Genomic DNA, 27,679 nt, shown 5'->3' with positions numbered 1-27,679 from the left:
TTGATGCATTCATTCTATTCTTTCTAATTTTATTTAGCAGTTTGTTAAAGAAAAAAATTATATGATATGTATCTCCACTTTTTTTTTTCTTTTTTAGAGCTATATTCATTTGTGTTAGTCCTCAGTAACATCACAGCCAATGGGTCTTCTTTATTACTTTTTGCAAGGTGACCCTAATTTATAATAACTCTGTTCAAAATATAATGGAATTTATTTGGACCACTATTCTCATTTATATTTAAATGCACACCATTAAAATCAGTGCAACTTTATCATTGCTATTTCAATATCAGCTCCTGTATATCATCACATGAATATATACTAGGCAACATTTTTCTTGGGCAGAGTAACCTGCATTAAAAATGTATACACAAACTATCCTCTTATTCATAAATTCAAGATTTTTGCTGAGATTAATAAAAAACAAAAACCCCTAGGCCAGCATTAAACTGTGGTTGTCTGACATGGAGACATTTTTAGCCTGGTCTAGTCTAGTCAGATGGCAAACTTCAAGTGATTGATAAAAGTAACTGTTTAAAAAAATAGTAATTCTATAGCAACTTCTACAAACAGACTTGTATAATTTTCCATTAGCAGAGCCACATATTTGACCATTATACCAATATTATAATTGGGAAAATTTATCAAATGAATATTAAAAATACAAAAATTTAATTTAAAATGTGGGCTTTAAAGTTTAAGAGGTGAGGGTGAATTTTACTGTATATCTAATCATACTTCAATGAAACTGTAAAAATATTAATGACAATATAGGTGGTGGTTTGTACAGGGCAGAATTCGTAGCTAACCTTCAATGATCCCCACCCTTGTCTAAGCCCCTGTACTTTGATTGTGGGTAGAACCTATGAGATGTCACATTCATGATTATGTTAGATTATTTTATATTATATGACAAAAGGAAGATTGTCCTGGTTGGGTCTCCTAATCACATGAGCCCTTTAAAAGCAGAGAGTTTTCTCAAGCTGGTCAAAGAAAAAGAAGTCAGAGAGATGCAGAGCAGGTGTTTTGGAAGAAAACAAGCATTCCTGTTGAGAACTGCCTATGTTGAAGGTCACATATCAAGGAACTGTCAGTTGATTCTAGAGTTGAACCCAGCCAACAGCTAGCCGGTAAACAAAGGCTACAGTCCTACAACCGCAAATGAATTTTGGCAATAACCAGTATGCTTGTAAGAAGACTTTGAGCCCCAGATGAAAATCACAGCCCCGGTCCATGCCTTAATTTCAGCCCAGTGAGTTCCTGAGTAGAGAATCCAGTCATACTGTGCCTGGACTTCCAACCTATATTCAGGTAATAAATTTGTGTGTGTGTTTTAAGCTATTAAGTAATGTTTTAGCTAGCAGGAGAAAGCTAATAAATGGTTATACAAGTATTCACTGGAACATTATTTCAACTTTGTTGTATATTTGAACATTCTTTTAATTAAATGTTGAGATAAGAAGAAAAATCTAAAAGGGTGAGCAATATTGGAGAAGTGGCGTGTTAATCTTCAGAACAATAAGCTTTGGTTTCAGTGGAAAAATAAAGGGTGCTACTTACTAATCTCAGGCATAATTCATCTGAGCATGTGCCAGAGGGTGCAGATATGGCTAATGGAAGATAATAAATAACTACAGTGTGTGGTACATAGTGAAAGAGAAATAAAGTGCTCTGAGTTACATTACAATGTTCAGTCAGACAGTTGGGTCAGTTAATGTATGAACTAAAGTTTGGCACATCCATCTCCCTAGTTGTCTGGAAAGAGAGTAATGTGTATTGTCAGTGATATGGAACTGCATGATTCAGTGAAGATCATTTAAAAAGTCTCATAGACACAAAAAAAATGTCATTTCAATTGCAGTTCCTCCATATCAGTACTTTTAAGTTAATTTTCATTATTAGGTATATTAAAATTGATTGAAAGTGAAATTTACCATGGATATTGCAAAGCGTATGTGCTTCCCATTTGAAACCATTTTGTTTCTCTGAATAATGTGTTTTAAATTTGGCACCTGCATAGCACTAACCATCTATGTTACTGCTAAATCTATGCCTGGTGGACTCCAAAACCACAATCTATATGTGAATTAACTAAACAAGAAAAATAAATGGCCAAATATCAGTGCCTCACAGAATGCTTTTGGATAACACATTGCATATTAAATGCAAAATGCCAATTTCATATCCTTGCCTCTTGAATCAATATTTAAGGAGTGACTCATTCATTTCATAAACTCTTATACCAAATTCCAATATATGAGACACATGGAAAATAAATGAATGAGGAATGAATGATGGCTGGAAATAAAGGCAGATGATATCTGGTGAGATGAAGTGAAATGACTATAAGCAAGATAAATAAAGCACCTATTTCAAAGACTTGCAGAAAGCTAACAGATATATATCTATGTATAGAAAGGAAATATAAAAAGCAAACCAGCTATTTTATTTTTCTAAAATAACGACTGGAATGTTTTGTGGTGAGCACCTATGAGTCACCAGCCACAGATTGGGCATGTAAGTCTCTATCAATAGTTGCTGAAGACTATGGATATGTAAGGAATGTGCAGTATTGACAATTTTTAAAGTACAGTTTGTTAAGCACCTTCTATTTACTGAGCACTGTACTTTACATGTTTTTTATATGCATTATTCATGTAATGGTAAGAGTTACGTACGACTGTTTTCCCAATATAGCCTACTTAATTGTATAGGTGGACAACAGCAAGAACAATTATAAACAGCAAAGGCTAGAATTTATGAGCACTTATTGAGGGTCAGACATTATTACGAGCCCTTGTGTTATTATTATCTGTATTATCTCATTTAATCTGTATAATAACCCAAAGAGATAGTTTTTTTTTTTTTAACTTCCACTATATAGATGAAGAAAGTGTAGCTCAGAGATGTTAGATAACTCACCCCAAATTAGTCACCTTGTAAATGGCAGAAATATGACTTCAATGTATACCTGCCTGAATTCTGTTCATCATTATGCACAACGCCAACCTGCCTAGTGAATATGATGTTGTCTACAAATAACAATTTTATATAATATGATCATAGACAATTAGATGTCTATGTAAAATATTCACAGTATGCACATAAAAAGTATTGGCCTTTATTTTAATATTATAATATCCAAGCAAGATAAAAAGTCAAACTTTTCAAGATAACAAGGTATCTTTAAAAAAATTTTTTAGCTTTAAAAAATTTCTGAAAATTGTGAGAGCATCCCATGATGCTCAGAAATATAAAATTTGGGCTGAGGCTTGTTTTCATCCAAAGATGTGGAACTTTATCTTGTAGAAAAGGCACTCCTTAAAAAGTCTATGAGCTTTCTATGGATAAAATACTGGAATAAACTTACTTTCATCATGACAGACAGGAACATGGAAACATATAGGTAGAGTACACAAGCACACATTAATTTAATAAAATTAAATTTAAATTTAATTTAATTTTACCTCAATAAGTAAACTCATTATGGTTCTGAAGCTGCAAGCAATTAGCCATTGTGTGATTCTGTACTAAATTGCTGATTTGTTTTAACCATGCCTCAGCATAAATGATTTCATAGATGATGGACTTGTTTCATCATCTGTGATTAAATATGGGCCCAGAAACCTAAGGAAAAAACAACAAATAAGGAACTGAAGACTGAAGAGAGTCACTGCTTTGCAAAATAAGGTAAGATTAAGGAGGTACTCATTATAGCTACTTACTGGGTACTGATAATCTACTAAAAGGAATTTATATATTCCTTTGAATTTGTATCCTGGTACTGACAATTGGATTACAGCAATGATAGAAAGAAACTTAATTTTAAATAATAATAACTACTTTTATTGAGGATTTATATTGTGTCAGGCATTATGCTTTAATTGTACATGAATTATCTTATTAAATTCTCCAAATACACTTCTGCATCAGGAACTGTCACTATCCCATTTTACAGATGAATTAACTGAAACATACAGAATTTAAATGGTTAAATGAAGTAAAGAGGGTAAACAACTTGCTCATGATGACAGAGCTAAAATGAGCAGAGAAAGGATTCCAACCCGAACTTATCTGATTCCAAAGTTCGCTATACTGACATTAAAGTACTTGGCAAAGTTATTGATCCTTATGGATTTCATTTTCTTTAATCTAAATCTAATTATAAATTTCAGGTAAATAATAAAGAATATTTCACTATTTAACCAATTTTATAGATACATTTTTTGAAAGCTAATTACCTTTTCTTATAGAAGACCATGTTTACCTCTGTATTAGAACACTGAAAAGGAATGCCACTTTTGAAATTAGTATAAAACATAAATAAATCAAGATAAAACAAAATATAGAAGAAAATATTAAATAACATAGATTTATTTAATCTGGAAAAAAGAAAAATAGGAAATGAACTATTGCAATTTTTAAGAACAATGAAATCCTCACAGAATACCTCATTATTACATAGATTTAAAATATGATGGGTAATTTAAAAATAAATAACACTTGTATAAATTATAATTTCATTAAAAATCTACTAAAACATATGACTGCCTGTAAAAGAGTTCTAAACTTTAAATTCACAACACTCATTTTGAGTGAATTTATTCCCAATGTCAAAATAGACCATTATGTTCTTTGTTAAAGTTGCCATTTCATGACTGATAGAAGTGAAAAAGAACAGTGGAATACTAGCTGATCTCTAAATATAAAATTCAGATTTTTGAAATGAGTTAAAAATGAAATTAGAGTCTCCTTTCACACGGATCCCAACCTAGCAGGTATATCATGGCAGGTGTCTTTTTATTTTTGTTCTCCGACAACTTTCAAGGAATTGAAACCTACAGTTCCTAAGTTGGATTTAAAACTGTCATTTATTTGGCAAAAGATTTTACCAGCCCAAATTGTCTTTATTAGAGAATAAAAAAACAAATGAATAGATCCCTTTATTGGTAATGTCAGCGAGTATCAAGCTGCCTAAATCAGTATTTCACTTGGATATTGTGGACAGTTCCTAATAAGACTACTTAATAGAAATTTATTTTCTCTTTGTGGACCTATTAAGCAGTACGAACATATTAACCAGATAAAAGAATTTATCTTAGCTATGATATTTCTGTACTACACTAAACATTTTTTTCTAGACTTTCTTGTACAGCAACACAGTAAAAATGGCCAGTATCACAAGCCAATACTTGTCAGATTTCTCTTTTTGCTAGCTTGACTCTTATTAGCAAATTTGAGAAATGATTTTCAGCCTTTTAAAAAAATGTATGTGTATGTCTTCTTTATCTTGCATATGTTTTCCCAGTCACTAACCCATTCTTTGATCATTCTTGTGGGGTATCATGGTAGTCAGGTGAAATTCTAGAAACTCAGAAATAAGTCAATGAGTCAGGAGAGGAACTGTTTAGGAATGTAGCACAAGGGCTACTTTTATAAATTTTAAAATCATTATTAAGAAAAATATATAAAATAATTGATTTCACTTTTTATTATCTATTCATTCTCTCAAAATGTAAATAAATATAGATTATTTCATTTAAAAAACCCATTTTCCCATCTCTGAGTTTCAAATCCCATTCATTAATAATACTATTCAGCCAAGACTAAAGTAGGGGCTCTGGATTTGTTTCTCAGATCTCAGCTGACCAGGCCTTAACTTAATTAATCCTCATGGTACATGAATTCTTTGATCTTCAGATGTTTAAAGTAGTTAACAGTACTTAAATCTACTTAACAGAGCATAAGTCTCAGATTTCTGTTAAAATTCTGAGAAATAGAATATATTTAATAGAAGATGTTAGCTTCCTAGTATCTAAAAGGTAAAGAACTTTTTATTATAGTTACCTTAGCATACGGAAATATCAGGATAAGGTAATGAGGTAGAAGTTAGTTAGGTCATCTAAGTCAATATTATCTGTTTTTCTTAAGAAAACATCGATTCAATCTTGAGTTGACTAGTTTTTCCAGGAAAAAAAAAGAAATCCTGCACAAAGCTGTACATGAGCAATGGCAGCCAATTCTGAGGTGCAGTGCAAGCTATTGTTTGATCAACAATCATTTGATTTTGAGATGCAGTTCAAGAAAGTGCAAAAAGCTGGATCCCTCTCAACATGATCCCACTACATGGGCTTGCAAATTGGTTCTTTAAAAAGTTCACTCCTTATTCCTTTTTCCCTCCCTTATGGGAGAAGGCATATAAAGACAGCTTTGAATGGTGGAGGGTTGCTTTGCTGGCTTTATCAAAGCTCTAGAGCTGCAAACCAACATTGCCATTTTCTACAGTCATGATAATGAAATAACCAAGTCCATCTGCAGAAGACTTTGAGACATCACACCAGCTACAAAAGCAAAATTAGAACTCCTGTATTACAAGGGAGAAAATACTTCTGAGTTGGTTTTATTTATATTCTGTTTCATATTATCATTTACATTATACCATCCTTATCTGTATGAGGATTAAGGAGCCTTATTTGTCAAAACTCTTACATAATTGGTTAAGAAGTAACATTGTTACTGAAATCATAACCCAAACCTGACAGCTAGAATTCAATGCAACTCAACCACGCAAAGCCTCAGGGAGTCTCAGGGTTACTTTTGAAAATCCAAGAATACAACCAAGAATCGTCTATATAGCAAGCTACTGGATTCCTGGACTGTAATATAGCTATAAAAAAGAAAGGAACACATTTTGTGCCTGTATTTCTTTTTCTTTCTTATTGTATCAATGAGGACTTTCAATTAAAAAAAAAAATCATGCTTCTGAAGTTTCTTTCCTAATGTATTAAAATATAGTTTGAAGATATATAATTTATTAAAAAATGTTATCCTTTACAATTAAAACAACACACGGGAGAAGGAATTCTTTTATTATCTTTTAATGCACCAATTTTTAAGAAAGACATGGTTTAACCAAGGATAAAAATTCTTCCTTCTGAGAATTTGAGTAAAACGCATTGGCTCCTTCATGGTCCACTTACTAAAGTGATAGTTTGCTCCAAATGTAAATGCTCACAATAGAAAAAAGAAAAAGAAAAAGAAAAGTGCTTTTGGAGCTAGAATAAGTACAATAATCCTTTATATTGTTCATCATTTCATTTAGAGCAAACAACATGATATTCTATGTGTTCTGTGAGCTTTGTCATAAAGTGCTACAGTGTACATTCATTATATATATGTACAAGTCCCTTGGAAAAGAGAGCCTAAAAACGAAAAAGCATGATGAGTTTGTTGAATGCCAATATGAAGATGCATGATAAAAACTACCTTATATGTTAGATTTGATATTGTCTGGTTTTAACTACTGCATTGAGTACATGCAGTCATGCCTTAATAATGCATAACTCTGCAGAGGATATTGCCCCCTGAATCTCCTCTGGTATGGCTGTGAGAGCCCCTTCTTTCTCCATGCTGGCAGCTGCTGTCCCAGATCAGCCTGTCAAACCTATCTCTGTAGTTATCACTTTCTGTGCATGCTCTGACTAGCCGGTCTTCTTTTTGTAGGTAACTTTTAATTCAGTACAACTATTGACATGTTATAGGCAGGCAGAGATAAAAATTGTGCTGTTCAATGCTGTAGAGCAGCGGTCCCCAACCTTTTTGGCACCAGGGACCGGTTTCGTGGAAGACAATTTTTCCACGGACGGGGTGGCTGGGGTGGCGGGGAGGTTGGTTCAGGCAGTAACACAAGCGATGGGGAGCTGAAGATGAAGCTTCGCTCGCTAGCCCACTGCTCACCTCCTGCTGTGCGGCCTGGTTCCTAACAGTCTGTGTATCGGTACCGGCCTGTTAGGGGTTGGGGACCCCTTCTGTAGAGTTTATGCCAATTAAAAGCAAATGATGTATTTAAAAAGAACACATTTTTCTTAGAAAAAGAGCAAGTGATTTTCCCATTTTAGACACTAATTGTAACAATATTATTGAATTATCTGGATTGTCTTGGCTCCTTGATGGCATCCTTGAACATGAGGTCTAGAGATATTGCATTATTCTATGAAAGTCAAGCTGTTAAAACCAAGTGAGTACTGCCATAGAAAACTGAAACCACTATGTCTTCACATAGTCATAAATTTGGAGTTCCCTTTCATTTGGGAGAACGGCTTTTTTAAAATCAATGAATACTGCAAAAAGAATGAAGTATGTTGTAAAAAATGTAATAAAGATATAAGTGAAACACCACTACTCTTGCGTCAGTGACCCACAATAGCCGTTACTAGTTAAGATTCAAACATACCTGAAATATCCGTGGATAGCAGAACTACTCTCTGGATTCAAAAATACCCATAGGTTTGAAGTATATTCTTCATTACATTGGTTTCAAGTAAATAAATATATAGAGAGAGAAATTCAAAAATGAAAATAATTTTCTCTTTGAGCTAAAACACCCACACGCACATACACACACATCGATTAGTTCCAACAATGATTTGAATTAGTCTTACATGATAAAGCACAGATAAAATAGAGAAAGCTTAAGTAAAAGTGGAAAAATAAAAATATCAGGATCTGAGAAATACATACTACTGTAACTGATAGCTGTTTCAATTTTATAGTTAAGCAATGAAATTTGCTCTGACCTTGCATGACAAGTAAAACACAAAGAAACATCTAAGTTACTACCAGGCATATGGCATGTTGTTCCAGGAATGTATGAGTTGCATATTAAATTAATATTATGCAGAATGTTGCATAATACTTTCTATATTATTAAACAAATGAGAAAAGACAGTGTGCTACTAGGTACTAAGTATGACAATAAGAGAAAGAAATAAGCAATCAATGAGGTCATAGTTTATTACCATAGTATAATATTACCAAATATAAGGAAGCAATCCACAATATGAGTTATTTCTTAAGAAAGTGGAGGCACTAAGTGGGGTTTAGGGAATCAGAAGAAGCAACGGGTAGGAATAGGTGAGGAGTTGGGATGGAGTCAAATTTTACTGCTGAACTATATTTAGGCCATGCCTGAATGTCAGGATGAGCAATCTTCCTCCTAGTTGTGAGTCTCTAAATTACACTGTCAACCTTGATCTCGTTGTATATATATATATATCTCTGTATGGCCTGGAAAAAAAAATGAGTGAATGTATGAACGCCACACACATGACGTTACTCGTTACATGCGTTTTTCCCCCAGGGGCAACAAAAGCATATTAATTGGCAAGTAGAGTTGTATGCACTACCTTTAGAGAGTTACAAGTATGACAGATATTCCATATTTCTAAGAATTTCAAAAAGAACATTTAAATATTTCATATACACAGGGCATTTGGGGTATCTTTCAAAATTTGGGAGAAGATGTAATCAACAAAGTTGCGGAGTGCACCATCTAGTGGTTCAGTGTAGTACATGACAATATCCTCTAGTGTTAGACTGCACAGGGTTCTTGTTTTGCAATTCTGATTTATAGTTGTGTTATCCCTTCTCTTTGCTTCAGTTGCCACTAACCATTCTATTCCATTATTTTGAAGAGAAATGAACACAGTTAGCATAGCTTTTATAATATCCACTGCCATAAATCTGTTCTGTCATTGCTCATCTTAAACTACAGAAACTTTGCATCAGACACTTGATTCATGCAACAATAATGGCTGTGATATATATCATGGTCAAAGAATGGGTGAATCCCAAATGCAATCATCCATCTTTCCTCACAAAACTGATATTACATTTGGAGCACTATATGGACCTTTGCCCTCCTCATAGTTTCTCAAATCATCAAGTGTGTGACCTACGTTGGAAGTTGGTCTGCATAGTCACGTTTGACTGAAATGAGTCTTCTTTGTTTAATCCAGCCCAAAGATGTACTCAGGAGATCCATGATGGCCCCGTGAGCTTTTGCACAATAATACAACATTATGGATTGTGACTTCCCATGGCCAAGTGGAATCCTTGAGGAGAAATGTATCTTAGTAGCCTATGTCCATAGAACTTAAAATTGACATATGTCTAGTTATTTCTTATTTTACATACATTTTTACACACCAGATGATCCTTTCTGTAGTTGTAAGGTTCTCATTCAACTAATTATTAATGACTAAAGAACAGAAACCACATATTTAACCGTAGCAGTATATCATTATATCTCTACACAACTGCAAAGGGCAAATACAAACATATTAAAGGCCCTGTGGCCTAATACAAACAATAAGCTTCCTAGCACTTGGTTTCCCTAAACCAGAATGGAATTTCCCCAGTTCACCCACCTAGCCTCCCACTGACATTTTTATTGCTGTTATTAGAATTATTTGAAATAATGGGGGAAAAAAAGGGATGAAATTTTCTTTCTTCCAGATGATCTGGAGTTGTTTTTCTTAGATCTTCAGCTATAGAATATCAAACATTACACAGAAGAGTTACAAATTATTTTAAATGAGTGGAATTTTTCCCCACTAGCTTACTTTTTCAGTTAGTAAACAATGAAAAAGCTTATTTCTAATTCTCTTCTGATACCTCAAAATGGGCACATTTGGGAAAACAAATGGAAAAAATAAAATGCTCTTCTCTACTAAGACAGAATTAATGAAGAGAATTAGAGCCCTCTTTCCATTTCTGCTATGGTCGAAGTTACCTATTATACATAGACAAATTGTCTACTAGAAGTGAAGTGTTTATTGAAAACTGCCTAAAGCTGCTGTCTTTCTTCTCCATAATCACAGATGTTAGTGAAGAATTGCAGTGATTCTACTGCTTATTCCCTGTTGCCACCTTCTGTACCTCCAAACTATATTCTATAGTTATGGCAGATTGAAAATAAGAAGTCCCTGAAACAGTGACTAATGTACTTCATGGCCTTTCTGCACAGCCATATTCTCTTTTGGTAAGACTAGCAATGGAGAATCAAATTGGAATGTCCCTGCACTGTACGGCTTGTCTGGAATATTTGCTGACAGTGGCAGAACATTTGTCACCAGCTCTGGGAAGTTGTATAGCAACTTCTTCCTGTTGTCTCTTTGTCACTGAAAAGTAAAGGAACAAGTTCCCTGGACACTAACTTGGTTCGTTGCTCTAGCAACGTCCATATTCGCCAAACCAAGATGACTTCTGGACAGAGAAGTGTGCCTGCCTTCCAACATGAGAGATATATAAAAGCTTTATGCATAGACAGAGACGTTTTAGGACAAAATTGAGAGATAAAAACCAAAAATAAGACAATGGGAGAACAACTTGAGTTCCAGGGGACACTGTAAGACTGCGTGTTCACACTGTCTTAAGGTTATGTTTTTACCTTCTCTGGCGTCCAAATTACAAGAAATAAAAGAGCTTACATTTTTTATACACGGATATTGCTCTAAAACAATTTTCCTTACACTTAAAATAGTTTTCAACTATTTTTAGCATAAGCATATTTCAGAATATGACCAAGATTTTTGTCTTACAAAGATGGGATATTCTCACTTTCAGATTATCCAAATTTTCTGTGATTGCCCTGCATTGACTTTAATTACCCAGTGTGATCCACAGGACATTAGTTCAAAGCAATAAAGTCATCAACATTTCTGGGTTTTTCAACTTGAAAATGGTTTTAATACACTTTTATAAGGTATTATAAACTGTGCCTAACTAGGCATTTGTATTTTTTTAGAAGTCATTTCTTAGGATGACCAGAAACTAATTTTCAATAAAGTGAGATTGTAAAACAAAATCACATAATTTCATTCACTGACTGTATCAGAGCCTAGGCTGCATAGCAACTGAGGTCATGCTCTGAGAAATAAGTAAGCTAACTTACAACTTCCTTCTTTTTTTATTTCAATTTATCCAGAATAAATATTAAAATCTGCTTTTATACTTGTCAGTGGCCTGAATGGCTAATGACTTAATTATAAAATTGGAAAAACTATGATATAATTATACCCAGAAAAATCTTATGTCAATCCGGCCACTCCTCTGATATAAGCTAACAATTTATTTCAGGTGCTGTCATGAAAGTTTCAAGTCTAGAGTTTTTCTCCTCTCTCGGCTGTTAATGCATCCTGACATTATTAATGGCTCCCTTATGGAATTACACAGTAAGCTGAAAGCGCAACTCTCTAGGTGTTAGCATTTATATTTCAGAATCACTTAGCAGGGAAGAAAACAAATTTAAACTCTTCTGTGCCAAGCACTCCTACCACTTGGTTATCTTTGGGAACTGTCTGAGAAGAAAAATGAGGCCTTGGCAAAACGAGGGGAGGCCTGATGGCTACTGCATGTTGTCCTTATGATCTGATTGCTTCCCCCACAGATGGCATTTTTGTTTCCCCTACTACGACTTTACTCACGCTGTTGGTAACTTCCCCACTTTACAGCTCACTAGAATATTCTACTTTTTCTTTTTCTTCTATCCAAGTCATACTCATCTCTGAAGACCAGCTCCAATCTCATCTTTTCTAAGAAGCTTTACTGGGTAGTACAGCATATATCAGTCCCACTAGTCTGTAGCTCCTACAGAATCACAATTCTGCAGTGCACAATTTTAGCACTTAATTAAAACAGATTTGTGAATTTTTTTTCCTTTTTTTACTGGAGTATAATTGTTTTATAATGTTGTGTTAGTTTCTGTGGTACAATGAAGTGAATCAGCTATATGTATACATATATCCCTTCCCTCTTGGACCTCCCTCCCACACCGCCTACCATCCCACTCATCTAGGTCATCACAGAGCACTGAGCTGAGCTCCCTGAACTCTCTTTCTCTTTTCTTCTCCCTCCATCCACTCTGTGAAATGAATATTTGGCCATGCTATCTGTATGTGCCCCACAAGTTTCTCAAACCACACACATGACGTTACCCATGAGCCTCTACACAAGGCATTAACACCAGCCAGCCCTATTGAATTCGGCTACCTGGGGGCAGGGGAGTGGCTGGGGCAATAAATTCATCATCTCATTTCCTTCATCATCTCACCCCATTTCATTCCCTTCACAGTCACTTGCCCCAAATGAATAAAGATCTTGCACCAAAAAAAAAAAAAAAAGATGTTTTGTTGAAACCCTTGGGGGAGTTTCGGTTTTTTGAGCACAAGTCACCCATTCTCCTTGCATGGCCCTGCAATAAACCTTTCTCTGCTCCAAACTCTGGCATTTCAGTTTGCTTGGCCTCACTGTGCAATGGGCACACAAACTTGCTCAGTAACATCCCCATCCAAGGCATAGGTTTGGAAGAAAGAAGTGGTGTTTGAATATCTGTATATCCTTTAACCTGTACAATGCACACCTGAAAATCTGATGAATTACTTTGGGCAAGATGTCTGTAAGGATTGATAAAGTCTCAAGTAGTGAAGGTGTTAATCACCACTTTTCAGTGGGGAAAAAAAAGGGCTATTACTAGTCCTTGAAGATAAATAGAGCAAGCAGCCCAGATAATATTCCTTTTTAGATGTTAAAAAAAAAAAGATTCAAGGAATAGTAACAGCTGTTGTTTTATTTATTTATTTATTTATATTTTTGGCTACATTGGGTCTGTTGCTGCATGCGGGCTTTCTTTAGTTGCAGCAAGTGGGGGCTACTCTTCATTGCGGTGCGTGGACTTCTCATTGCGGTGGCTTCTCTTGTTGTGGAGCACGGGCTCTAGGCACACAGGCTTCAGTAGTTGTGGCACACGGGCTCAGTGGTTGTAGCTCGTGGGCTCTAGAGCACAGGTTCGGTAGTTGTGGCACATGGGCTTCGTTGCTCCGCGGCATGTGGGATCTTCCCGGACCAGGGCTCAAACCTGTGTTCCCTGCATCGGCAGGCGGATACTTAACCACTGCGCCACCAGGGAAGTCCCAACAGCTGCTGTTTTAGAGCTTTGACTATCACTGGCCCAATTGTTTTATATGCATTGTTGAATTTGATCCTTCCAACAGCCCTATGCAGCAGGTATGCTATTATCATCTCCATTTTACTGATGAGAAAACCGAGACTTAGAGAAATTAACTAGTTTGTCCGTTGCTATGTAACTAGCAAAGACGGAATTAAGATTCAAACCTCAGTGTGCCTGTTTACAAAGCCCATGTTTTTTAAGCATGAAGTATGTTTTACGGTCTCCCCAAAGTGAAACTGAATTCAATGGAGAGGGAGTAAATGCGGAATTCATGCTTTCAAATTTGAATATAAATAGAATCACAAGGGCAGACCTTAGAGATACCCTGCAGTCTCCCTGCCTGGATCCGTTTTCTTTTGGCAGTTTCAAAGCAGCCTCTGAATCTCCCATTTGAGTGTGACTTAAACGATTACCTTCTCATTTTGACATGTTTAGTAAAGGAGGAAAAAGAAACCGACAGAAGTCCTTTCTGCTAAATCCTTGTTTCATACTTAACCTTCAAAGTTACTTGATCTAAGATTTAGTATGCACAAGTTAGCTGACTGTATGTACCAAGGCTGCTGAACTGAAGCCCCAAAGAAAAAAGCAGGTCCTCACATTTCTTAGGCATTGTTTAAGATGTCAAATGGTTGAACAGCAGTGCCAGTTATGGGTGTTTCCAAACATGGTCTAGATATAAAAAGTTTGAATTCGTGTAGAATTCTTAGATTCTATGTCTACTGCTATTACTTTTATATTGTTGCTTGAAGTTCTGTGCCTCTAGCAGAAAAGTGCAAGTTTACTCTTTTTATCTATTAAATAGCTTGATCTCAATAAAAAATAAAGGTAGGAGAGATCCACTAAAAGAAAAGTCTATTCTTAGTCCTTCCCATTGGGACAACATAAATTACTTCTTCAGTTACTGTTGTCTTCTGAATGTATCATTATTTATTCTATCACTGAGCCCTGTTGGTACATATCTGGTAGCCTCTCCTTTAAAAAACAGTTCAACCTCAAGATTTTTAGATTAAGTACAGATTATTTAAATTCTCTTTGCACAAATCAAATTGTAGTATCTCTACAGTAAATTTCTTTAAATCTAATACATATTCACTTAACAAACTTCTTTTCCCCCTTCTATAGCATGAATCACAGGAATTTAACAATATGTAAAAGGAGTACCAGAGGTGACAAAACATGTTTGCTGCCTATTATATGCCCCTATATTATTATAAGACTAGTACCAATAGATAGTAACAGTACATCAATTAACTAATGAGCATTTCATTTTCTTATATATTTCCTGAACCCCAAAATTTAAACACCCATTTTCTCTGTCTTGTCAGGATTTTAAGTATTTTCTAAGTATCTGTTAGGGAACATGAAAAACATCTTTCACTTCCTTGAGGTCAGTAGATAATTCAGTTAATCAATACACATTTATTGCTTGAGTTTTACAGGGTAATGGAAAACAATATGTTAGATTTTTTAGCACAAGTTTCAATGTCCAACTAGCTAGCAGACACCAGAAAATAAAAATCTAGATCACCATGTTTTGGCTGTAGATTGGTAAGGCTACATTCTCTTAAACACTGAGAACATCAAAATGGGAAGGTAAATAAATTGATAATTTTTCAGTAGCAGGTATAACATAGCTTTTCATGTCTCTTTTCAGTCAATTTCTATTTTATTTTACTATGGCATAATTTTTACTGTCTTGTTATAACTGCTTATTTACATGGTTCACTTTCAAGGACACAATCTTTTTTATATAGTATATACATCTATTTTTCATTCTTTGATAGAGCAATGTTCTCCATGTTCATTGTTATAGGAATATGCTTGTTTCATTGACTGAATTGTAATGAATAGCAGAATCTTTCTATAGGCTGTTACTGTATCTTAATAGTGTCTACACTACAGCATCTGCGGAAGTAGAAAAGTAAATGTGAAGCTGTCATGGTCTGAATCATTAACCACCCCCCCTCCCCACTAACACATTAGTTTCCCTCCCCAAGGAGTACAGAAACTCAGAAATACAACAATTTGAATCATAGATTTGATTTTTAAAGGTCCACGGTAATATTATTTAAGTTTAGGTGGTATTTCATCTTAAAAATACAGTGTGCAACCTTCAAGTCATGTTCAGAAGGATATAAAACAGACTAAACAATCACAAGGGGATTTTATTTCAATGAACAAAAGACACAGGTTCACTTATTAAAAATTGGAAAACAAAATAATGTATGCCGGGAAGCCCAACAGCATTAGGATTATTAGGCATAACCAGGAGCATTGTCACATTATTTTAGAGAATATATTTCTGAACAGAAAATAAACTTGAGTGAATACAAATGACTGTAATTTATTGAAATTTTCATCAAGTTTATAGATCTTGACATGCTAAGTAATGCCAGGGGGAAAAAAAATAGAAAAAGGAGCTAAAACTAGCATATTTCATAGGATCAATGCAGGGATCAGGTGTTACATTTGGCAATGAAATAAAAGAAGCAGAGGAAAGCTGGGGAAAAGCCAAGGAGTAAAATTCAAATGCAGAAGTTCTAAGTGCACTCCTTGGAGGGGAGTTGATGTTATATGTGGGTCAGTGTGTATGAGAGAAAAGACAATAATATACACAGTCACTTGCAAACTTGCTGATGCTCACAATGTATACTTTATTCACTATTAAAACTAAATGTGCTCTTAAATTATATTTACAGTATAGATTAACTGGGGGCATTTCCTGTCTGCTTCAAAAACTTCTTCTAAGGATTAAAATTTTTTTTTAAAGATTTATTTATTGATTGATTGATTGATTGTTATGTTGGGTCTTCGTTTCTGTGCTAGGGCTTTCTCTAGTTGCGGCAAGTGGGGGCCACTCTTCATCGCGGTGCGCGGGCCTCTCACTATCGTGGCCTCTCTTGTTGCGGAGCACAGGCTCCAGACGCGCAGGCTCAGCAGTTGTGGCTCACGGGCCTAGTTGCTCCGCGGCATGTGGGATCTTCCCAGACCAGGGCTCGAACCCGTGTCCCCTGCATCGGCAGGCAGACTCTCAACCACTGCGCCACCAGGGAAGCCCAAAGGATTAAAATTTTTAAATACAGGCCACTTGAGAGCTCACCTGTTTTGCCCTCTTCATCTCTTTAAGTTTTTTATGTGCTACCATGATAAAATCTCAGAATCAAAATATTATAAATGACACAAGGGTGTGTGTGTGCTTAATATTCCCAAAAGGTTATTTGGAGTTCTTCTGCATTTGGGTTTCAACTAACCTTTCAGTTCCTGACAATCAAAAATGACTTTTGATCTTTAATCTGTTTCCCTCATGTACTCTTTCCCCCAAACAGAAGTTCTCAAGGTAATCCAGTTCAACCTAAAATTGATCCAATTCAAATTAAATTTTTTTCATTGATATTGAGGCAACTCTGTTAATCAGGGCATGCTATCTTCAGGAAGAGAAAAATATTGTAGAAAGAAACTATTATGTAAAACAGGAGATCTGGTTTCCAACTCTACCACTTACTACCTATGTGAGGTTGTGATATAATAACTATTACTGCTGATGAGGGTCTGCTGAATACAAATCACTGTGTTTTTTTAAAAAAATTAACAAATGTGTTATTGATCCTAATCCTACTCTTATTGTCCTACTCTTTGAATTCCAGCTCCAACCAGAAATCTTTCCTGATTTCCACTCCTAGTCGAATGCAATCATTTTTCCATGATGATAGTATTGTTACTTATTCAAGTATTTAGCACCTATTTATTTCTATTTTATTTTATAATTAGTGGTTAGCACATTTTTTCTTACTAGGCTGTAGGCTATTGGAAGACAGGGCCTGCATTTTTTTTCTTTTTTCTTTTTCATGGTTTTATTTCCAGTATTTGCCTCAGGACTTAGAGCAAACTAAATACTCAATAAATGTTTTTTTGAATTATTGTGTTAAGTGACAATAAAGCAAGAAAGAAATAGTACGAACAACTTACTTTGGAAAATATTAGTCCAAGCAGAGAGAGTGGGACATATGGCACAAATAATTTATTTACCTTCATTTAGAGCAAAATGCATTTTGTACAGGTGTAAATTATATTGCCTCAGAAGAGCTAACTCTCAAAGACGTTTTTATTAGAATATTAAAAGAAAAACTTTGCATTTGACATGTTGTAAAACTCCCTTTCAAACTAACAACAGAGCTTTAAAAGTTGTTGTAATAGAAAAAATATCAACAGAAGCCCAATATGTTTCTATGCTACGTATTAACAACAATGCCAAACTCTCAGAGGTGATGCAATGGAGAACACCCACAGAATTCTCAAAGCACACTTGAGTAGCCAAGACATAACCATTTTAGACAGAGCAAAGGTAAATGATGTCTAGGGAGTGTGTTCTGTGATTAAGTACCACTTTTAAGGGGTTGATGGAGTTGTTCATTTAATTATTTTCTTGTATAAGTACATGCACTAAACACTTGCAAGGATCAAAAAAGTCTGCAATATTTTTTATCCTCCTTTTCCCATAAACATTCTCTATTACCATCTCCTTAGGGCATCAGGGAGAAGGCATGCTATGCAGGTCAAGTAACCCCAGTGTTGCCTTCAAGTATCATAAGCTGAAATAAGCATGACTGCCTCAAAGAAGAGTCAGCACAGACATGCGACTGAATATTCATCTTGCCTTAACTCTAAACATACCTCGATTAGATACTTCTTCACATTGCCCTATGGTCAATAGGGGAAGGAGGTTAGGGTCTGGGATGCAGAGGTGTTGCCGTTCTTATTCCTAGCATCAGAACACTTGAGACGCTCCCTTACAACCAATTTTTTCTACACATGAAGAACACAAACTTACACAAAGTTACATGTCGGTTATATCTCAATAAAACTGAAAAACAATGGCCCAAGAGGTCCTCACAGTTATCTCTCATGGTCCAAATAACATGTGCATTAAAGAGGCAAGGCAGATCACTAAATCCTCTCTTTGTGTACCTTCAGTACTTATGCCTAGCAAGCAGCTTCCCGTTATTGTAAATACACAGAACGTAAAAGTAGCTCACATATGAACAGATGCTTTAGAAATAATCCACCCTCAAAATTATTTTATGGAGTATTTTAAGAGATCAGTTGATAGTATTGAGCAAATTACTTATAGTTGATTTTTCAAATGTAGCTTTAATTAGGATGCCAATTATTGAGGTCTCCAAGTGGCAGAGTTCATTTGATCATGTTTCAGATTTAGCCTCACGTACCAAGAACACTGATGGAATTCTGAAGAGCAACAGTGATGATGGATGGAAAGTGAAACAGTCAGCTTTGCTTCTTGGGTCTCTTGTTCTATTAAGTCCTACCATTTGACCCCTTGGCAAAGAAGGGCAGAGTTTAATGAATTAGTTATTTTAGAGGCTAAGTAATCTTCCTCTTTAGAGACTTTAAAACAAAAATGGAAACCTCGCTGTGAGATGACACAGGTTGAAAGAGAGAGCAGCATGGACTTTTTGAGAATAAGTGGATAAAGAAATAAACAAAGCTGCATTACATTATAAAACACTGATTTGTGGCCTGTTGTTCAATAGGTGAAACACATATATACATACATACATATATATAAGATTAAATATATATTAATATATAATTTAATTAACATTGATTGAATATTTACTGTGTGCCAGGTATTGTACTAAGTACTTTATACAGGTTATGTATATAATCTACATCAATTCCTGATAAAAGGGATGTATTAGTGTTGTCATGACAAATGATGAAAATAAAACTCTGAGCTATTAAATAGTTTGGCAAAGATTACATAACCAGTCAGTGGCAATGCTGGTATTTAAACCCAGACTTGATTCCAAAGTGCAAATTCTTATCCAACATGATATATTGCCTCTTCAAAAAAAGTGTAGGTGAATACCAGTGCTTAGGGGAGAGAAGAATGTTTTGCCTCTCACCAGAGAACTCTTACTGAATTCAAGACACTATACTAGGTATGGAGTCATGAGTTGAAAACCATCACTGCTCTCAAAGAACTAACATTTAAATGGGAGAATAAGACATGGGCAAAAATATTTGAAATGTAAGTCTGTGTGTGATAAGAAGCCTTGAGAGGTACATACACAGTGCTATGGGAGCTCAGAGAATGAAGAGCTAATAGCCAGTTGGGTGGATTGAAAAGTATTTCACATGGTACCTTAAAAGATGAGTACTATGAGAATGGTTAAGCACAGGAGGAGATAAGGGATAAGCATTGTTTGGAACGGGAGAAATGGATACAAATAAATAGGTAGGGAAGAATAAGAAAACTGAAGGAAGAGTAACGAGTATAGTTTGATTGGAACTTAAGGTAGGCATTGAGCAATGAGCCAGAAAGAAAAGTGTAGAAAGACCAGAAAGTGTGGGCCAAAACATGGAAACCTGTGACTGTAACTAAACTTCTTTCTATAAGTAATGGGAAACATCTGAAGATTTTTAAAGTAGGACCCTCCATATGGACCTTCCAATCAGTATTGGAATTTAGGATGAAAAATATGGCAGGTCTTCCATAATAGACAGATAGGAGAAATCTAGGAGAGGGGAGAGGAGATGGAGTTTTACAGCAGTAGTTCAGGTGATGTGTTTTTGCAGCCTTATCTTAAAGAATATGTAGATGAAATATGTTTGGAAATTCACTGATGAATTCTTTCTAAGGTAACTCAAATCTGATCAAAGATCTTTGGTAGAAACCTGGTGAGAGTTTCAATATGAGCACAAAGTCTTCGGTTGCCCTACTCATTTTTCAATAACTTTAGTTCACAAAAAAGAGCTCTATATCATAGAGAAGGGCTGACAACTGCAGAGGAATCAGGATGTTCTACAATGTATGCTAATAGGAATTAGCAGCAGGAAATAGCCACAGGGGAGAAGGACTATCTACTGCAAAGTCAAAAAAAAACAGAAAACAAACAAAACAAAAAGGAAAATCTTTAGTGTCAGAGGCATGCAAACTGCTAAATTGCTCTAACATTGTTTCCCTGACATTCATTGAGGCACTAACGTTAAATGGAGCAATTTGACATTGTTGCATGTGAGACAGAATGAATTCTACACAAACAAGGCCTGGGATGACAGATTTACTATTCAGATTGTTATCTGCCAAAATCATGAGGTGAAATACGTCCACATCACATTAAGGAACTCCCTGCCATTATATATTCCTTAAAAAAAAAAAAATATATATATATATATATATATATATATATATATATATATATATATATATATATATATGTAATGAGGGTAATGGTTTACACCACATTTATGCTGGAAATCAACAATTGGTCTAATGATTAGGTCATAGAATAGACCTATGGATGAGATTTTGATAAAGTTTACTTTTGTTTTTACTAATTTTTAACTTAGCTCTAGATTATATCAGCAGGTGTATCAAAGTAACTTTGGGACCGTATGCACTTGTTACTATGAATCCGAGCAAACTCAGCAGTGTTTCCTCCAAGAGAATTTCTTTACTTTAATTTGCTTATAATAGTTTTATATTAGCCAAAAGGAAGTATTTTAAGCATATAATTTCATGCTGATCTGGGAAACTGATATATAAACTTGAATCAACTGGAATTTTTTTCCTTCAGGGTATCTCCTATCAAAATGAAGAGACATGGACATATGATGTCTCTGACAATTATCTACTTTTCCTTTATATATACTTCTGAAGGTTGTCAGCTCACCGAACTGTAGGAGGTGAATGCCAACTCTACCTCGGGCTTGAAATGATCTGCACCATATCTGGGAGTATTTTAAGGTGCCCAGTCATCTCACTACCTAAGTGTAGAGTATGGTGTGCTAGGGTAGGCCATGGAAACCTGAATGTCCATGTTTGTTAATGGCAGTTTCACTCACCCAGCTCATGTGCCTGGAATTTTCCCCAGCTTCTTGTTTTACTTTCCAATTTTTAGATGGGATTGGAAAAAAATAAAAAAAGAATTGGATATCTGCGTATTGAACATCTATTGGGTGCTTGCCTTAGAATATATTGTGTTAACCCTCATAGCAATTCTATAAGAATGATATAAATATCCTCATATTACAGATGTGGAAACAAATTCAAATACTTTATCACTGGCCCCAGGCTTCACACATAGTTAATGGGAGAGCCATTGGCTGGAGTCTTACTACAAAGAGAACCCAATAATATGGTTGCCTGACCATGATTATCAGCACTGTTTAAATATCTTTTCTACAGAACCCCTCCCACTAGTTCAGGACCTTTGCTTTCTGAAAGTTAGTCCAAATTTATCATATTTCCCCTTGGGAATTCTAATTTGCTTGCTGACAGTTCTCCTGTAAGGATCGTACCCTTACCCTGAATGGTGCCCCCAACTCTAGCCCTACCTAATTTGATGTTTATTCCTCCCTCATGTGGCCTACTTTTAATTCCCAACATGCTTTATTTGTGAGCCCACATGATAGATAAACCAAGTGATGAGCTTTTAACACTTTGATTTCAGTGTCATCAAAAAGGTTTCATCTGTGATTACAAATGCAATTTATTTTGCTTGGGTGCTAGGCATTGCTAGAGGACTCATGTGCAGGCTGACAACTCATAATCCAGATTCCATGTAAAGAAATGATTAATATGGTAAAAGTAGGTTTATCCTTGATTTCTTCCTTATGTTTTGAAAATTGAGACCTTTTTTTATTCCTATGAATTACTATTGTAACTAATGATATTTAAGGTCTATATTTATTTTCTACTTTAAAGCTTAATAACCAGTGGATATTAACATCATAGTTAGCAATTTCTTTTCAAAACTGGTTGCCAATATTTTGTAGTTTAAGAGCTCCAGAAGAATGGTCCCCATCTGTTGCAGTGTGTATTCATCTGCTGTGGGTGCTCACGAGCCTTTTGTCTGTGAACATGGCACAAATCTACCATGCTGCTGAGATTCACAAATAAGCCATGGAATCAGTGGGATGTCAGGTCACACGTGGGATGCATGTTCACGGAAGAGACATTCTCTATGAATATAATAAGAATGGGAGGCAGTGTGCAGTTGGGGAAGAATCATGGACTTTAGAATCAGAACATTAAAGTTTGAATCCCCCTAACACTCACAAGCTGCGCAAACTTAGGCGCATTATTCAACCTCTCTGAGCCCCAGTTTCCTCAACTAAGAAAAGCAGATATTATAGCTACACCTCAACGAAACTGCTGTAGGGACTGAAGAAAAGGAAATAATTACTGTGGAGCACCTAGCATGATGCTTTTAGTAGTCACTTAGAAATAAAAGTCATTAACGACTAAAAGTAAAGTACTCACACCACTAAAGGTCAAGGACAAAGGCTAAATCTTAGGAGTCTGGTCGGAGAACAATGTTGAGTATTTTACATATGTCTGAAAATAAAACCTTATATATAATGTCACATCAAGGCATGTTGATTTCTTTTTTTAATGAGGCTTCCTATTGTGTCAAGACTTACCTCTAAAGTTGGCTTGGCATTTTAAGGCCTTCCACAAAATAATCCTAGAAGATGAAAATAACTCTTAAAAGTTCCCAGATTAAGCTTTGGAAAAATTCTGATCTCAGATCCTTGCATGATCATTAGCTTACATTCCCATAGAACATATACTTTTCTCTACAACATGAAGAAATCATAACAAGAAAAAAAACACATCCTGAATTTCCAGCCAAAAGATAAGTGCTTTGATCTTTGAGGAAAATATGAATTATGAAGTGTGTAGTTCAAAAAAAATTTTTTTAAATAGTGTATATCTTAAAAGCATTATCAAAAATATCATCTGATGTGAAACCAAGGCTGGCAACTAAAGGAAGTTAATGGTATGTGCACCTTGGAAAATGTTTTGTGGTTTCATGACCCCAATGAATTTTTTTCAAGATACTTTTGCTGCTAATGAAGAAACATTACAAGTGGCCCCACTGAGTAGACACATATTGAAATCAAAACAAAATGCTGCCTAAGTGTAGTCTAACATTTCATGATTTAATTATGCACAGTCTAGGAAGGCAGTTTTCTTTAATTATCTATTTTTTTTTCCTTGCAAGAGAAGCAAAGACACTAGTGTTGACCCTTAACCTGAACATCTAAACTTTCCTTTGGAGTTGTTCTATTTCAAAACAAAAAAACAATAATAGCGTGTGACTTATTCTATCAGTAGTTGTAGGCCATTTAGAATATGAAAGAACTGTAAGAACTGATTTTACTTTATGAAAACTGATTTGTCAAAGCCCTGTGGATTTCCTAACCATGCTGTGGTAAAATATAAGATTAGTGTAGCAATTCCTTCATCAAATGACTTTACTGTTAACATATCGAATTAGTGATCCTGTTAGCCACTATTCCAAGATTACAAGGTAATTCTTTAAAACCATGGGAATTCTCATGCATTCTATTACTGTTAATTAGCCTTTCTCATCCTGCAGAAAGAATTTCATTAAGGATTATCATTGTAGATTTAATATGTCTAAAAATTTCATTTTTCTGATTATTTTAAAACCTCATATTCTTTATGATCCACACGTCTTATTGTTCTTTTATTTTCATTCCAGCATCATAACGAGGTCATCTTCCTTTATCATATGCAAATACAAGCAGGTGTTCTAGCTGAATAGAAAATTATGTTAGTTTAACACTAGAAAGAGACTCCTTTTAAAATATTTCTTGTCCCAGGGACCACCTTCCATTATTGCTGTTCATTTGTGGTGAGAAATTATTAAGCAGTTGTTACAAAGGTGAGCTTTAGAGCCAGGCCCAGGGAGTCTGCATCCTGCCTTTGGTACTTGCCATCATCTCTTGGTGCCCCAACTTCCTCATCTACAAAATAGGGTTAATGATAACAATAATAGGTTTAATAATAGTTATAAGTTTGTAATGAGAATTCAATGAGTTAATGTTTTAATTGCTTAAAAGACCACCTGATATGTAGTAAGTTTACATAGGTTATGTTAAATAAAAGAAATAAATTCCATTGCCACATATGACTTCTGTCATCTTTCCAAAGTAAAAATTTGCTCTACTTTTCTTATTTCTCTTGTATCACTTCACAGTGTTTGCACTATTTCATTTACTTTCTGTGCCAGAGGTGAACTGTGTTCTTTGTAGTAGACATAAGTCACTAGTTGTGGGTGTTAAGGTTTGGGAAGTTAATGTCAAGCAGTGGGTCCATTCCCCACTCATATATTCTATAGCAGTTGCCTGATACTACTGTTCTAAGCTATTTAGTTCTCAATGAATATAAGTCATGATCACAATACATCTGGATTTAATGAAGTACAGTGGCAGCCAAGTTAATGTCTATATTCATAATCAGACTGTCCTCAGAATCGTTTCACAAGCAAGGCCATTGTAATTGAAAGTCATAGAAAGCCACAGAAAGACTCCCCCCAGATATACTAGTTTTATTTTGTTTCAAGTTTTTGACAGAACGTTATTCAGTTTTAGACTTGCTAGCACACAGAGCATTGTAATTACTAAGAATCAGAGGCAGGGAAGGTGATTGGGGGTGGAGAATTTATTATGCAAGGGGAAAAGATCGAGTTATTATAGAATGCTGCATTACCAAAAAATAAGAATTCCACATTAACTGGCATATGTAAACAGCATGTGAAAAGCTGGTCAACGGCCATTTCCGAGTAGCTCTCTATTTCCCCTAGTACTACACAGATGCTAGGAGGTTAGCTACAGTGAATGTTTTTGACCCCACTGTTGTCCACTGCACATTGAAAAGCTGCTATGCGTGATTTGATTCCTTTTCCAATGTTATTTAAAAATCACGTTAATTTTTAAAAATCTAACTTGGAACTTCAAGACATGCACCCCAGTTGTACACATATTTTCTAAAGATTCTAAGAAAAGCGCTAAAGGAAATGGACTTACAAGGATATTTCTTGTAAGGAAATGGACACTTTCATTTTGATTTTCTTTGGTCAAAGAATAAGTTGACCTATTTCATGGTTCACAAGTTACTTCAATTAGTTGAACAGTTAGCTTTTACAGCTAAGAACCATTCTGCTTTATGGGACACCATTGTAGTATTTGCTCATTTAAAAGAAATAAACCGTCCAAGTCACCATCTGTATCATGACTTTAATTGTCATCTGAGTGGTAGAGGGAGGCATTATCAAAGAGTTTAAAGATTTCAATGGAGGAATAGAAATAATTTAATTTTCAGGTTACACTCTAGTTTCAGTAGTTTCTATTTTTAGATTGTTGCTTTTGAAATCCCACAAATGAGTATTGAATATCTTGCTAAATATAAGGAACCATAAAAGCTTATTCATAAAACACATATTTTCTTTAAACTTTTCGGAGGCAAGCACAATGTTTACCAAAAACAAGGTTGGAAAGTCCTTATCTGTATCATATTCATGGTAATTCTATGCAGTGCAATCCACCACTCTATGATGCATCTTAAATTTCAATTGAAGTCTCATGCAGTAAGGATAATCAAGGCTCTCAGATACCTAAAAGATTTACCTAATAAAAGAGCCTCAAGCAAAATGAACCCACTACAGGGAGATCAGTTCAGTGCTTTGTGACCACCTAGAGGGGTGGGGCAGGGAGGGTGGGAGGGAGACGCAAGAGGGAAGAGATATGGGGACACATGTATATGTATAGCTGATTCACTTTGTTATAAAGCAGAAACTAACACACCATTTTAAAGCAATTATACTCCAGTAAAGATGTTAAAAAAAGAGAAATAATTGTGTCTCCAACAAGATTTTAAGTTCATAAACAAACAAGAGAATCAGTAATCGGCAAGAAATTAGTAGAATTACTTATATTGCACTCCTTTTAGTAGAATACAATCAGGAGTAACTGGCTAGGTAAAAAATATTGCTCATAGAGCAATGTCTTATTCATAGAGGAAGAGTGTTACATAACAATGTCTAATTTCATCTGACATCTAACTATTTATCCTAGTCCTACGTCTTGTCACACTAGTAGTTCAAATCTTTGGACCTTAAAGTACACATTTTAAAATTGTGTACTTTTCTTCAAAAGAGCTATTCTGAAGACTGCATAGCCTCTTAATCAAGGATATAGATGTGGATTCTATCACCGTGTATTCTACATCCTCATCAATTTTCTTGAGACTGAATCAGAGGTGCAAGACCGGAAAGTCAGTTTGAAATTTGGCAAAACTTCATGAATTCGGACTTGAGTAATTTAAAGCTAGTAACAATTTGGACAGCTCCTAGATTGCAATGAACCTTTATTCAATTAACCATTTCTTCCCACAGGGCACGTATTAAATCTGTAACTCTTCCTAAAGAGCATAAATTAACACTGTAAAATATTGTAGGATGTTATTATTATAGAACACATGACTTCCATGAATTTCAGAAGCACTCATCAAATAATAAATGATAAGCAATGTGATTCTCTTCTCACTCCATTTGGGTTGTTTTTCTGATACTCTAGATATGCATTTATGTATCTACATTTTAAAAATTTATATCCTTTGTAACAAATAAATGACATTTGAAAATAACTGGATAGAGGATAATTTATGGTTATTAATTTGGCACCCAAGGGGTCAAATTCAGGACCTCTACGTTATGGACAACAGTAAGTAAATCAGCCACAGAATAATAAATGGCCAACAAATGTTTAGATTGGTCTCCTCACTTCATCTGCAAATTCCCCTTATGGCCTCTATGAAGAAAACAAATTTGATTGGATTTGTTAGTCACATTTTGAGCTGTCCTGATTGAAATGAGTAAAAGCGGATTCTTTAAAAATACCTTATAACATAATTTCCTTTAAAATTCAAACTGGTTTCTTTCAGGGAGGTCTTACTAAAGTTTGCCTAATTAGCATAAAATCAAATTGTCCTATATTATGCTAAACCTTAAATTTAAGTCATATTGTAAAACAGCAGTTCTCAATTTTTTTTCACTC

General features: G+C 35.1%; 1 protein-coding gene across 2 annotated transcripts in view; it reads right to left on the bottom strand.

Annotated features, from left to right (window-relative positions):
- The window catches only part of PCDH11X (protocadherin 11 X-linked), a 523,932-nt gene that overhangs the window by 169,257 nt on the left and 326,996 nt on the right, over positions 1-27,679 (bottom strand). Inside the window, exon 4 of one of the 2 annotated variants that reach the window (XM_082377050.1) lies at positions 16,855-27,433. The exons of the other annotated variant lie outside the window; for it this stretch is intronic. Coding sequence (XP_082233176.1) covers positions 27,425-27,433 — 9 coding nt within the window. The 3' untranslated portion in view covers positions 16,855-27,424. Of the gene's footprint in view, positions 1-16,854; positions 27,434-27,679 lie in introns of those variants that run through there. 2 annotated transcript variants of the gene reach the window in all.

The sequence above is a fragment of the Balaenoptera borealis genome (assembly GCF_965194805.1).
Source record: "Balaenoptera borealis genome assembly, chromosome: X".
NCBI classification, from domain to species: Eukaryota; Metazoa; Chordata; class Mammalia; order Artiodactyla; family Balaenopteridae; genus Balaenoptera; species Balaenoptera borealis.
This window is presented reverse-complemented; position numbering and strand designations above follow the sequence as displayed.